The sequence below is a fragment of the Cottoperca gobio genome, chromosome 17 (genome assembly GCF_900634415.1).
Source record: "Cottoperca gobio chromosome 17, fCotGob3.1, whole genome shotgun sequence".
Taxonomy (NCBI): domain Eukaryota; kingdom Metazoa; phylum Chordata; class Actinopteri; order Perciformes; family Bovichtidae; genus Cottoperca; species Cottoperca gobio.
In genome coordinates, this window is record NC_041371.1 from 7,724,581 (window position 1) to 7,737,536 (window position 12,956).

Here is a 12,956-nt window from a genome sequence, read left to right on the forward strand (position 1 = left end):
GATAATTTCATGTCTTAATTTGTTTGAATAAATTCACAGATTTTCTCTGACTGAACTAGATCGTTATTTAATCTTGATGAGCAGTGGTCACATTTCAATAACATACTGAAGGTGTTAGCAGTTTATTCAGTTTAGTATTTCTTAGATATTGTGAATATTGCTTTATATATTGCTTTTCTTTCTACAGTTTCTTTCAGATCAATTGAAGGAGTAGCAACTTTGACGGATCTAGTATATCTCTATAAGCTGTTCTTGCCAAAATAGACTTCTAGAACTTTTGCTTTGCTTTCTCTTCTACAGATCAGACACAGCTATTCTGTACAATGACCGCTCGGTGTTGGAGAGCCACCATGTCAGCGCAGCCTACCGCCTGCTGCAGGACGACGATGAGATGAACATCCTCTACAACCTCTCTAAGGATGACTGGAGGTCAGTGAGACAGATACTTGGACAAACAATAATAGGAAGAGAGACAGAGAGATGAAAGAGCTGAGTGGTAGTTGGAGACAGATGGTGAGGCGAGTCAAGCAGAACAGTTTCACAATGTACATATGATCGAAGCCCAAAATGTTTTTTTTCAAGATTAACAACTGTGCTCGGTAAAAATGAGAACAGTAGGATTACCTTCGAGGTCCAACAACTTTGTGCTAAATGGATATGTGTGATAATACATTAAAGGAGACGGCATTAGTTGGGACTTGTCAAAGCAGATTTTATAAATAGCTCTCAAAAACTTTGCATTTAGCAAAATCCAAAAGAAGTCATCTTTTATTACCTGCGAGTTTGACAGCTCATTATACCGCACGTGGCTCATGTTCTCCTCTCCCGTCTCCTTTGTTTTCATCCAGAGAGCTGCGGGCTCTGGTGGTGGAGATGGTGCTGGCCACAGACATGTCCTGCCACTTCCAGCAGGTTAAGGCCATGAAGAACTTCCTACAACAACCTGAGGGGTCAGTTGACTTGACAAACTATTGCTTTTGTTCTTTTTCCTTCTCTACTGTTCACACTCCCTGCCCTCATCCCAGCAATTTACATCCTCATTAACCCTGCCATCAGCTGCTGTGTACTCACCCCCAGTTGTTTACAACCCAATTAACCCTAACCCCGAGGATGCACTCAAACGTTCACAACACAACAAGCGTTCATGTTTATATCATATGGACTGGGATGATATCTGTTGCTCATGTGTTGTTTGCTCGAAATAAAAAATAGAAATGGAATGAGTATTTTATAGCCAACTAGCACCAAATGTGACGCATCTTGCAGTCCAGGTATACAGTAGGGTATTACTACAGGCCCTCTCAAGCACAAACACGGGATAGTTTGTGTTTCTGTGCAGCAGAGTTATCGTGCAGTCACACCAGATTTGGCATGGTGAAATTTATTTTGCACATTGCGGTGAAAAACAGCCGGCAGGACAAAATATTGCTGTTAGGTTCGCTGGCACACTGTAGCCTGCTACAGCTAAGATGACCGGCTAGATCGTCGCTAAAACCATCATCGTCAGATCCCAGTAGTTAAAGGGAAAAGATTATCATCAGTTGGGTCACTATGAGCATAAATATCAGCTGTAAATACGTCTGAGTGAGTGAACTGCTGAGTGTTGGTGTTAATTTAAATGAGAACATCAGAAGTCTTCTGCACAGTAGTGTAAGTTTCCCTGTGCTGTAATATTTTTAAGCAATATATATATATATATATATATATATATAATAATTATTTTACCCCCCAAATCTTGCGTTAGACTTTTACACTTCTGTCCCCTTTGTTTGGGGGCATTCTGTGATTTCTTGGGGCATGTTTGCTCTTTGCCTCCCTTAATGTCTGATGCTGTTCTGCACTGTCAAATTAAAGCAATACAAAAAATAAAAAGAATCCTTATAGAACATAAATTAATTCAGCAAGACCTGATGTCGCTGGACAGCAGCCAGAACTTCCTTTTCACACATTTTGAGCACAGCACCCTCTACTGTGACTGATGGCCGGGACTGCTCTACATGCAGACACAGCTGCCGTTTGCAAATAGAAATAAAAGAGAGCTATCAACTATCATATGACGTGATGAGTCATCACAGATAATGTAGCTGCAGCGCTGACGAGAGAAGGCAGTAAGAACCTCTTTGACCTTTGCATTATTCTTTTCACTGATAATGCACAGCACTCATCACGATTAAAAACAGAAAGCAGCTTCCTGAGCACATATGTAGGAATCAACAATATTATGCCTGCGATACTTACGAGTATATCTAGAAGTTCAAAGAGTGCTGACGGGAAAGTAATCATCAAGCGACAGTATAAGGTGCACACACACACACACACACACACACACACACACACACACACATGAACATAAACAAGATTGCAGTCTGCAGGAAGCTGTACTGCTGAATAGACTTTAATGCAGAGTAATTCAAACCAGTCTGCTCCAGGCCTGCTCTGAGTGCACTTTAAGACCCAATCTGCCACAAATGGAATGAGGGGAAATTTGAGCCAGCCAGTCTTTCTCACCTCTGTTTAACCTTGTACTGTGTGTGTGTGTGTGTGTGTGTGTGTGTGTGTGTGTGTGTGTGTGTGTGTGTGTGTGTGTGTGTGTGTGTGTGTGTGTGTTTTCAGTCGTGTGCCTATTTCTATATTGGACGGTGTCTGTTCATTCATGCATCAGTCCATTAAACATGATATTTTGATATGGTTATCAGGTGATAGCTCAGACACCGCTGATGTCTGATGAGGTGAGATGATTCGTCGCACTGTGTTCCAGTGTAGAAAACCGATTTGTCTGATGGAGGCAGTGCGATGGGGAAATATTATGTTTATACTCTTTACACATGGAAGTGTTTCTCTGTTTTTAGATGGCTGTGCATACGTGTTTTTATGCCCATGCTAATAGATGACTATGTATATTTTAGCATCTGTTTAATAAGCATTAGAAGAGAAGCAGTTTTGCATTTTCTTGTCTGTCACCAGTTTGACAGTTTGCGGGTGCCTCTACTAGATCAGTGCCATCACGACACTTAAAGTCCTATTGGCAACAAATAATAAGTATTGTCTTACAGCTTAATTGTTGCCCGAAAGCTACACTGTTGTACTGCGTGACATGCTTCTTTATTACCACGAACACAAACACTTTAGTTTATTTTGAGTCAATCCCACAGACACCGTCCTGCTGTCAGAAACCCTCACTGCAAAAGAATCCACCAAAAATGCTTTGTTCACTCTTATTTGGTTAGATGTCAGTTTTAAGAAATTACAAAAAAATGAAACTGTATTTTTGAGCTATTTTTAAAGATTTAAGTCAATTGTAATAGACAGACGTAGGGAAGTCAAGTATCTAGAGACAACATCACCAGCTCTACCGTTAATGTAGAAATGCTCCTGAACCTGCAGACGTCTGAGTGTTTTGAGAGTACTACTACTACTACTGGCACTACTTTGTACTAAATGTGATCTTGTATACTGTACATTCTTTAAATAACAGGTTCACATTTCTACAAGTCTATTATAAAACAATAACCACGCACATTGACATAGATTTAGGATGTGTTCAAGTGTTTCCTGTATCCCTACTGAGTCATCCATCTGTACAGAACAATGTTCAGAGATAGCCAAATCAACCGGGCATCCTTCAAGTCGAAAAACTTTTAGAATTTTTATCCAATACGCGTTTCAATGCCCAATGTTGATACATGTTTACCATGGTGAAACCCCCCCCCAAACTAAGTGCTATACTGAATATATACAGGACTATGGAAAAGTTCCCCCTCTTGGACTTTTTAAACATTTATTATGCTGTTCTTGCACAGACAGATTGCTGTAGAAACATTTGCAGCTGTGCCACATTTTTTCCATTTTTCTTTTTATGATTGACCCTACAGTCTTCAGGGACACTCAGTGCCTTGGAAATATTCTTGTATCCTTCACCCCCGGTTGGTATTTTTCAATAATCTGCAGATTTGCCCAGAATGTGTGTTTGACCTCACGATGTAGATTTCTTATTATGATACCTTTTTAAAAACCATTCGGCTGCACCTGTAATGATTAAGGTGTCATATTCAAAAGTGTAATGCAGATTTCAGTGTTTAAAAATTAGTGTATCTTGGTCTCTATTGCAGCATTGACAAGCCCAAAGCCCTGTCCTTGCTGCTGCACACAGCAGACATCAGCCACCCGGCCAAAAGTTGGGACCTCCACCACCGCTGGACCACCTCCCTACTGGAGGAGTTCTTCAGACAGGTGAGCGGCTGTCATGGAGTCATGCATGAGTCCAGTGTATGCTTCAGTGCTTTGAAGATGTGAGGTTCAGATGCATGTAGGGAGAACATGGCGTGCTTTAACATACATGAAAGTGAAACAAAAGGTTAATGGTGGCGCCTTTCCATTTGAGTGTCCGAGTAAAAGATGGCATTACAGTTAGCGAGCATGCAAACTTGTAGGGGGCCTCCAATTGGAAAATCTAACCTCACCTGCAGAAATAATTAACATTGTTGACTAAACGATCCCTTTAGTAGTTGCTCTTCAGCTTTGGATTGTGTCACATGACTTTCCTCAGCAGATGGAGTTCGCCCAGTTCAAACGTTGGGATGGAAAGTTCATTCTTGACCTTCAAGTTACACCTGTGCTTTTCCTGCCGTGTAACGATACAGGCTCTGTCGGAGCAGCTGTGGAGGAGTATTCTCCGAAGAGGTTTGCCAAAAGATGGAACACTAGAGTTGAAGTAGAATGTATTCATCTTTTCTCACAATAGTACACTTAAATTGCTTTTAGTCGCTCCTTTGGTGCCGGTGTTAAGAATTGTACTGGATGCAACAAAAGCTATTTCTTTTTCCAATTTAGTCCCATGCAGTTTAGGTTTCTCTCACAGCAGGAATACAATGACAATGATTATATTAGTAAGTGATGAGTGAATGATTCAGCACAACTCTACCCCCCAAAGCACTTTACATTAGTGAGATATGCAGTCATATTCATAAGTTTAATTGACACTCTGCTCCTTGTCATTATTAAAAATGATGCTGTGACAATGCTCCATGGCAGATTAAACAGTAGAACATTACGTCTTTGATAAAACAATGCGTTTGGCTGTGTAAATGATAGATTGTGGATTTGTTAATGTCAACAATAAGGACAGGGGTTTAACTGGTGCCTCATTGCTTTCATCTCTTCCATTATTACTCCACACTGTTCTCATTATTAGGGCTATTGTTATTGTGGCTGCTTTCACGAGGCCTGTATCTCCCGGGATATGAACCGCTGATGAATAGCTTCTCCACAGAACATTGCCTTCCCCACACATCTCATCTCTTTTGTGACAAAAAAAAATCAGGAGAGAAAATGAAACACATTTGTGGCCCAAAAGCACTCGGGACCGGGGCCAGACAAATCCAAAGCTTGTTGATAGAAGTGTGAGCGTTTTGGGTATTATGGTGTGTGTTTATGAGTGTCAGTTGTATGAGTGTGTCTGGAGGGTGGGGTACATTTTGTATGGAAAGTCTGAGAAGGGCTTTAACGGAGGGAGCCGCTGTGTTTGCAGGGGGACAAAGAGTCAGAGCTCGGCCTGCCGTTTTCTCCGCTCTGCGACCGAAAGTCCACAATGGTGGCCCAGTCCCAGATCGGTGAGTGGCTTCACCATTTTCACACACGTCACCTGCATAATTGTGTGTGTTTGTTATTTCAGAAAAAGGATATTTTCTTTTGTAAAGATTTCTTTTAATATATATATATATATATATATATATAGGTTTATATCAATCAGCACATTTCTAGTCTTTGGGACGACTCAGAGCGCTTTTACAAGCATTCATTCATTCACTCACTCACACATTCATACAGAGGCAGAGGCTTCCATACACTTACACACTCAAATCGGGGTTCAGTATCTTTCCCAAGGGCACTCTGACATGTTGGCCGCAGGGGCCGGGTTGACATTTTCTTAAGTGTCCAGTTAAAGGAGTTTAGGAGTACTTGAGTCAAATCTTCTCTACAGATCTTGTACCACTCAGCTGGTACGCCGTCACTTCCTGATGTCTCTTTTTTATCTGTATTATTCAACGCAGTCTCTGATTCTTCATTCATAATCTGTGACGTTAGATTATATTATATTGCTATGCTGAGAGATATCAGTTTGCCTTTAAGGTGTCCCGTCGTACATGTGGGTTCACTCACCCTTTGTTATCAAAGGAAGGTCTTCATTTCACATTTGACTTCTTGTATTGAGGCTCCAAATGGTTTTCCTTGGTCTACTATCTAAATGTAATTACAGGTAGATTGCCACCTTCTCAAACCTTTTCATGAGCAGGTGGAGCATCAGTCCTACATGGAGGTCAAGTCCCCCTAGGAGAGTTTTCAATCTATGCCGCCATCTTTAGACGCTCACCGGAAGTCCTTCATTTTTTAAATAAATATTCTTAATTTCATAAATTCCTGTGTTAACATGATTGTTCTGGTCTTCTTTCCGTCGCAGTCTGCCTTAAACATAAATAAAGAATGTGTTTAAATGGCACTCTGCTCTGAATTGATCACTGATAACTCTGTCGGCAGGGTTCATCGACTTCATTGTGGTTCCCACCTTCACTGTGCTGACGGACATGATGGAACGTATCGTCAAACCGCTCATCGACGAGGCCTCCCACTCAGGTTTTGCCGGTGTCAGGCGCTCAAGGTAAGCTGCGACACTTTCTCTGTGAGCTCATTTGGAAATGAAAAGTTGGGATGCCTGCTCAGTGGAGAAGCTGGAATTGGGTGACTGTATGTAAATCTGAACAAATTGTAATCAACCAGGCTGCTTAATCAAGGATGGAAAATCTGCAGTTCTCTACCCTTCACCTCTCATACCTGTCTGAGTAACTGTTCGTTCCATGACGTGATTAAACCTCGACAGCTCCTCTGCAAAAAGCAGCATATCTAATGGAAGAATTGAGAACAGCAGATGAGTCTCCCATGAATAATCCATTCTTGTGCGTGTAAATGTCTCCACCTTTTCATCGGGCAAAGTCACACACCTTGAAATTGATATTTTAGAGATGCTAAACTCGTCGTCCCGTCTACGGTTGTCTCTGATCAAGAGTGGGTTTCAGTGCTGGATGGGCATACACAAAAGCCTCTTGAGATACAAAACAGAGTGATTTTGTCTCCACTGGCTTAATTAATTGGCTGAGTACTTCAACTACTTACTAAATCAGATTTGTGCGAGGCTCTGAAACCATCATAAGAAAGTAGATTCCACTTACTCTCACATTACTAATAATTAACCATCCAGACGAAGAAATAAATAAATAAACTGACTCAGTTATTTGTGTCATTTAAAGTGAGCTTATTGGATAATACATCAGTACTTGGGGAGTCTGCCTCTGCAGCTCCCGTTGCACCTGCACATCAATATCAGCCTCCCCGTTCTCCTCAACAGCAGTCATTAGCATCACTCAGTGGGCCTCCAGTCGAAAGTTAACGGAGTGGAAATCTCCGATAGTGTTGCCATTTGTGCTGTCTCCTTGTCTTCCTACACACCTGGCTGCTTATGGGCATCCTTGGACTGTTTCTCTACAACCGTTATAGCTGCTTTCAATCATGTGTAACTATGCCTGCTCTCCCTGCCTGCCTCTGATTATGTACCTGTCTTTCTCTCTTCTTCTCTTAACGTGCCTCTGAATCTGAAAGCTCCTGTTGGTTTTTTTCTCCAAGCTAGGGATGGACGGTTTGGTTTCTCAACAGACATTCATGTGCCCTACGTGATGAATTACAATAACTGATCCCTAAAATGGGCACTCCGGCAAATTTAGTATTGTACTTCCATAAAATGATGTGACTCACAAGAGACATATTTGAAAAAGAAGCAGATGGTGAGATAAGCTGACCTTTAGTCCTTATTATGGGTCAAGGACAATAAACCAATAAACCCTGGACTCCACATTTCCTATAATGCAACTTCACTGCATATTTAATTTGACTTCTTTAGTTCGGTTTGTAAAGCGGGCTTTCTGTTGGAAATATCAACACCGGTTTGTCAGTACAGCTGCACAGAGCTGCTAGAATCGCTGTAGATTCTTAGTCTTGTTTAACTTTTACAGAAGCGTTTTGCAAACTAGGTGAATGCATTACGCTTCCATAAACCTTTAACTCCCTTCTTCCTTCTCATTTCTCTGTCCAGTCTGAACAGTATTAGCTCAGATGAGACCAAGAGGCACAGCGTGAAGAGCTCCGACAGCAGCTCGTCGGGACAAAGCTCCCTGCTGATGGTGGACCTGAAGAACTTCAAGGCGTTGTGGAACGAAGAGGTTTATCAGAATAGAGAGAGGTGGAAATCCCAAGCTGCTAAAGGTACAGTACACCCATAGTAGGGATGAAAATGGAGGGGATTCGGGGACATTTAATGTCCTTGTAAAACTGATCCGTCCCAATAGGATAAGGAAAATTGTTTCATAAAGCTGAAACGCTCTTAACGTCTGCAAGGCGCTAAGCTCACTCAATATTTCAACTGACCTGCATTAGTTTAGGATACACAGTCATCAGTTTTTATTTTAAAATGACGGGATAGGTCTAGTGGTCAAGTGGTACGCCTTCCAGAACAGAACACTGGATGGTTTAGAGCAGTGGTCCCCAACCACCGGTCCGCGGACCAGTACCGGGCCGCACAGAAAGATTTAATAAAGAAATATTTTATTTTGATAGAGATTTTATTTTGAAAAATCAACGGATACATCTGTCTGTGCGTCTGTGTCTCTTGACACATGTCAAGACGTTCGTCTCTCAGTCAAGTGATACTTCACTTAAAGAAATGAAGCCCACAAGCAACAATGAGTGGAAACAAACGTCTTTAAAGAGCTTTTTTGGAAAAGGGAAAAGACCCAATGAGGAGGCATTTAAAAGACAACATCAGGAGTCCACCTGCAGCGATAACCACCTCAATACGTGTTTAAAAAACTAAAAGCTCTAAAATCACACTGTACACCCCCTGCTTAGTGCCAACAGTAGACACACACAGTTAGAGACTAGCTGGTAAACACAGTGGAGCATTTAGCAGCTAAAGAGCCACATATTTCCCTCAGTAGTTGGTAGAAACAAAAAACACAATCTGAATTAATGCTGAAGTTGCTCCCTGAATGCTGGATGTGTAAAGAGGCAGCTGTTTGCCAGTTTACCATGTCAACCTAAAAGGTGATAAATGTGTTTGCAGCTTGTTTCTGTTGCTCCCAATGGACAAAAGTTAAGTCTGTATTCATAGAAACAAACAGAACAAACGGCCCAATGAGGCTTTAAGTAAGAATCAAGCAGTGATGATTGAATGCACACACTCACACATGCCTCCACCCTCCATGTGACCTCAGAGGCGGAGGAGAGAGCTAAAAGGGAAGTGGAGGAGCAAGCCCAGCAGGAAGAGGCTATGGAGCCCCAGGAGGTCAACACAGAACCAGAACAGCCAGAACCAAAGGAGGACCAATCGGAGGAGGAGGAGGAGCCTGAGTCACCGGAGGTCAGCCAAACACCAGATGATAACACGGGGGACACAGAGCAGGGAGCGCAGCCTGCGAGCGCCACACACAAGAACCCTCTGCTGCAGAACGGTACATCAGTTTATGATCCATAAGAACAGTTAATGTGTTGCGATTACTTTAGATATATTAATATAAACATAGCCCTATAAACTAATATTAATGAGGCTCCATATATTATAGCAAGGAGAGATAGGTAGGAGATCTGTGTCTTTACATTATTATGTTTTATTGCAAGAATAAGAATGATTGTACCACTAGAATGTAAAATGCAGTTCTGTGGGTTTGAACAATGTTAAGCTGCACAGCATGAGTTTGTAATGACTCACCGTCAGGTCAGTGAGGTTTGTACAAACTTCATAAAGGAGAAACGATGCTTTGAGGATTTCATTTGCTTGTTTGGATAGAGTGCATGTTTGCCACCACTAAATGTGCGTCAGGGTGACAAATAAAATGACTGTTCTCCCTCTTCAGGAGAGTTGTCTGAAGGGACTGAATCTCCCGAGGGAGAAGAAAACAAGAACAAAGGAGACGATGGTGAGTTTATTCCTGCAGCCCACGACTATTGACAAAATAATAAACTGAAGTGTCTGCACTGCCAGTTTATTAGGTACACGCAGCTCAAACTGATGCAGTCTAATGCAACAGTCCTGCAAGAATAATTATAATATTCACTGTTTTAGAGCAAAACTAATAGAAACATTTGTATTTACTTAATAAACTGACAACAAGGTTTATTTAATGACCTCATAAAATGAGGTTTAAACCAGTATGTAGTCTCCCTAAATCTTCTTTAGGCTATGGAGGGGTCACATCTGCACTGCTTTAGGAGGAATACACTGTTTGTGTACTTATAGCTGCAGTGTGTAAATGTTGATTCAAACACAACGCCTGCAATTAAACAATATCTTTGTATAAGTTAAAGACAGTTTATTAATCCTTTGCAACATTAGAGAAGACTTTTTGTTCCTTGATAAAGAAATATTAAACAGAAATGATGATCCATGAGAGTTATTCATCCTCCAGGTAGATTTCTCCCATAATAGATGATCAGTTTGTTGAAATATAATCTGACAACAATCTATTACTCCTCCTTGTGTATGTTCCTAAAGCAGAGGTGACGATGGAATAAGCGAGCTGTGGAGAATCTCTCTGTGACGTCTCTGCCGCGCTGCTGTCGACCTGAACCTGCTTTGACCTGTTTGAGAAGACTCAACCTCAGAGCAGAAGAAAGGCTATTAGTTGGACTGTGTCGCCCTCTGCAGGCCACAAAGAAACTGACACCTTCACTTCCTTTTGTTTTGTCTCTGTGATCAACAGTTTTTACTTTCCCCATGTTGATACTCCCAGGCTCTTGTATGAAGAGCTTGCGGCTCTACCCACGTGCATTCATCCTACCTTCATGCTTACTGATGAAGACGACGCAAAAGAAGATTTAATGACTTTATAATGACGGCAGCGATGGTGCGCTTTTCTTTTTCTTTTTAGTTTGCCAATCTTTCACTTCCCTCTGGGTTGTGTGTTTAATTCAGCCACAAACAAAAGTCCCACTTCTCACTGCTGTTATGCTTCTCTGTTTACACTCTTCATTAGATTTTGACATCATCACAAGTATCGTCTGTCAGTCGTCGGTAAGCAAGTTTATTTTGAGACAAAGTTACAATCACAGTCATTTATTTTGGTACTTATTGAATAATACGCAAGTGCAGGTTTGTGGGAAATGCAGAATAGATGTACATCAAGAGGCACTTCTATAGCTGCTGCACAGTATGTACAGCATACGATTTAATGTAGAGTACGTTGGGGTTAAATCCACAAGTTTATAGATCTACTATTTTACTATGAAATACTCCTTCAACACATGTAGAAACTCTGACTTTCCCCTGTGCTTCAACAGCTCCGGTTGGGAGTCTTTTATGTTTTGCTGACGTTACTACAAAACGCTCATTTTCGTTCCCTTAACATGTTTATTTTCCTCAGACATTGTGAAACTCTAATGTATTTGTGTTCCTCTCAGCCAGGTTTATATCGTTGTTTGTGTGTTTCTGTCCTCTTTACTGTATATATTGAAAGTTTGTACGTGTATGAATACAATTCCACAATTATTTTTTTTTGGGGGATGTAACATATTGTAGTGAGAAATGTCCAAATTCAAAATGCAACTTTTGCAAACATATCACACATTCACGTTTTTGTATGATATAAAATCCTTTTCTTTTTGTAACATTCTTATTTGTTTTTTAATTTGTTGTGTCCCGTATGAATCGTGCACTCGATGTGTCTAATATCCTCACACTGTGTTGTCATTTCGTCGTCAAAAGACTTCTTCTCGATGCCTTCTTATATGTATTTAAGCTGTAGCAAAGAATCAACATTGTCGCAGAATTAGAGAAATATATGTATTTAATTTGGCAGTCATGTTAGGCGACGAGGTTGTTGGTGTAATGTTTTTAATCGACGTGTTTACAGTGTGCTCTTACTCCTGTTAGCCTGTTGAATCCATCATGCTTCTGTGATGCATCCGAGGCTACGAGTCCAACCTGTATCTGCTTCCTGGTTGTTCGCCAGGTTTTTTAGTAACGTTGCGTATAGGAGATGCAAATATTGCTTACTGTGCATATGTAACACATTGAACCTCTGCAATGCTGGTGAAGCTTTTACTATATACTTAATATGTGTAATTGGAAGATGCATATTTGCATAATGATATGTTTTCCCTAAATAATTGTGCACTTTTATTGTTTTAAACTCTTTTGGTGTCCCAACATTTATTGTGCCAAGATTGAAATTCATGGCATTTAATTTTAAAGTGTAGACTGGTACATATACTTAAACATATAGTATATATGGGGTTCAAATAATTTAACACCTAAACATTTATATCAAAAATATAGGAGTTCTTTTTTTTAGTCTCTTTGTTTTAATACACACTCATTTTTATATTCTAAAAGGAACTTCAGTATCGTGCTGGGATATAAAGCAGTTTATCACGTAATGTAACCACATGCTACTTTCTACCTAAAAGATACAGTCAGTGGTTAGCAAGCCAGCTGGCTGAATGTGTGCCTATATATATGTACTTTCCATTTCACACCTTTCACCTGTAGGAAAACTCATTTCTGATGTCATTTGAATCTGTGCTGATCCAGGTGCAGTCAAACAAAACAATTCATATCTTCCTACAATTATTCCAGTCTTGAGTAAAAGACCTTTTATTTTATACACTGTTTGTAAAGTCAGCCGTTTGATGTCGCAGAAGTATTTATCGTGGGTTTATTTTTGCTCTTTTTCATTTAGAAAAATCTATTTTAAAGCTTTTTTTTTGTTTGTTTCACTGTTCTGTTCGCTGGACTGTTCAAAAGTACGTTTTCAACATGTAATGACATTTTGTCTCTCTTCTAGTCTCTAGTTTGATTTGTACCTGTGTGTGTCTGTTCAATATGTTTTATTCCACCAGCTCTGAAGTCAGAAATA

The 12,956-nt window shown here is 40.5% G+C and overlaps 1 protein-coding gene across 5 annotated transcripts in view; it reads left to right on the forward strand.

The window, feature by feature from the left end:
* Positions 1-11,710, forward strand: part of pde1cb (phosphodiesterase 1C, calmodulin-dependent b) — an 81,382-nt gene extending 69,672 nt beyond the window's left edge. For 4 of the 5 annotated variants that reach the window (XM_029453337.1, XM_029453339.1, XM_029453340.1 and 1 more), the window contains 9 exons: positions 301-429; positions 849-950; positions 4,110-4,230; positions 5,528-5,609; positions 6,535-6,655; positions 8,141-8,310; positions 9,318-9,554; positions 9,957-10,019; positions 10,595-11,710. In XM_029453337.1, the coding sequence (XP_029309197.1) occupies positions 301-429; positions 849-950; positions 4,110-4,230; positions 5,528-5,609; positions 6,535-6,655; positions 8,141-8,310; positions 9,318-9,554; positions 9,957-10,019; positions 10,595-10,614 (1,045 nt within the window). In that variant the 3' untranslated portion in view covers positions 10,615-11,710. The remainder of the gene's footprint in view (positions 1-300; positions 430-848; positions 951-4,109; positions 4,231-5,527; positions 5,610-6,534; positions 6,656-8,140; positions 8,311-9,317; positions 9,555-9,956; positions 10,020-10,594) is intronic. The other variant, XM_029453338.1, reaches the window with a different exon arrangement.
* Positions 11,711-12,956: the final 1,246 nt, after the last annotated feature.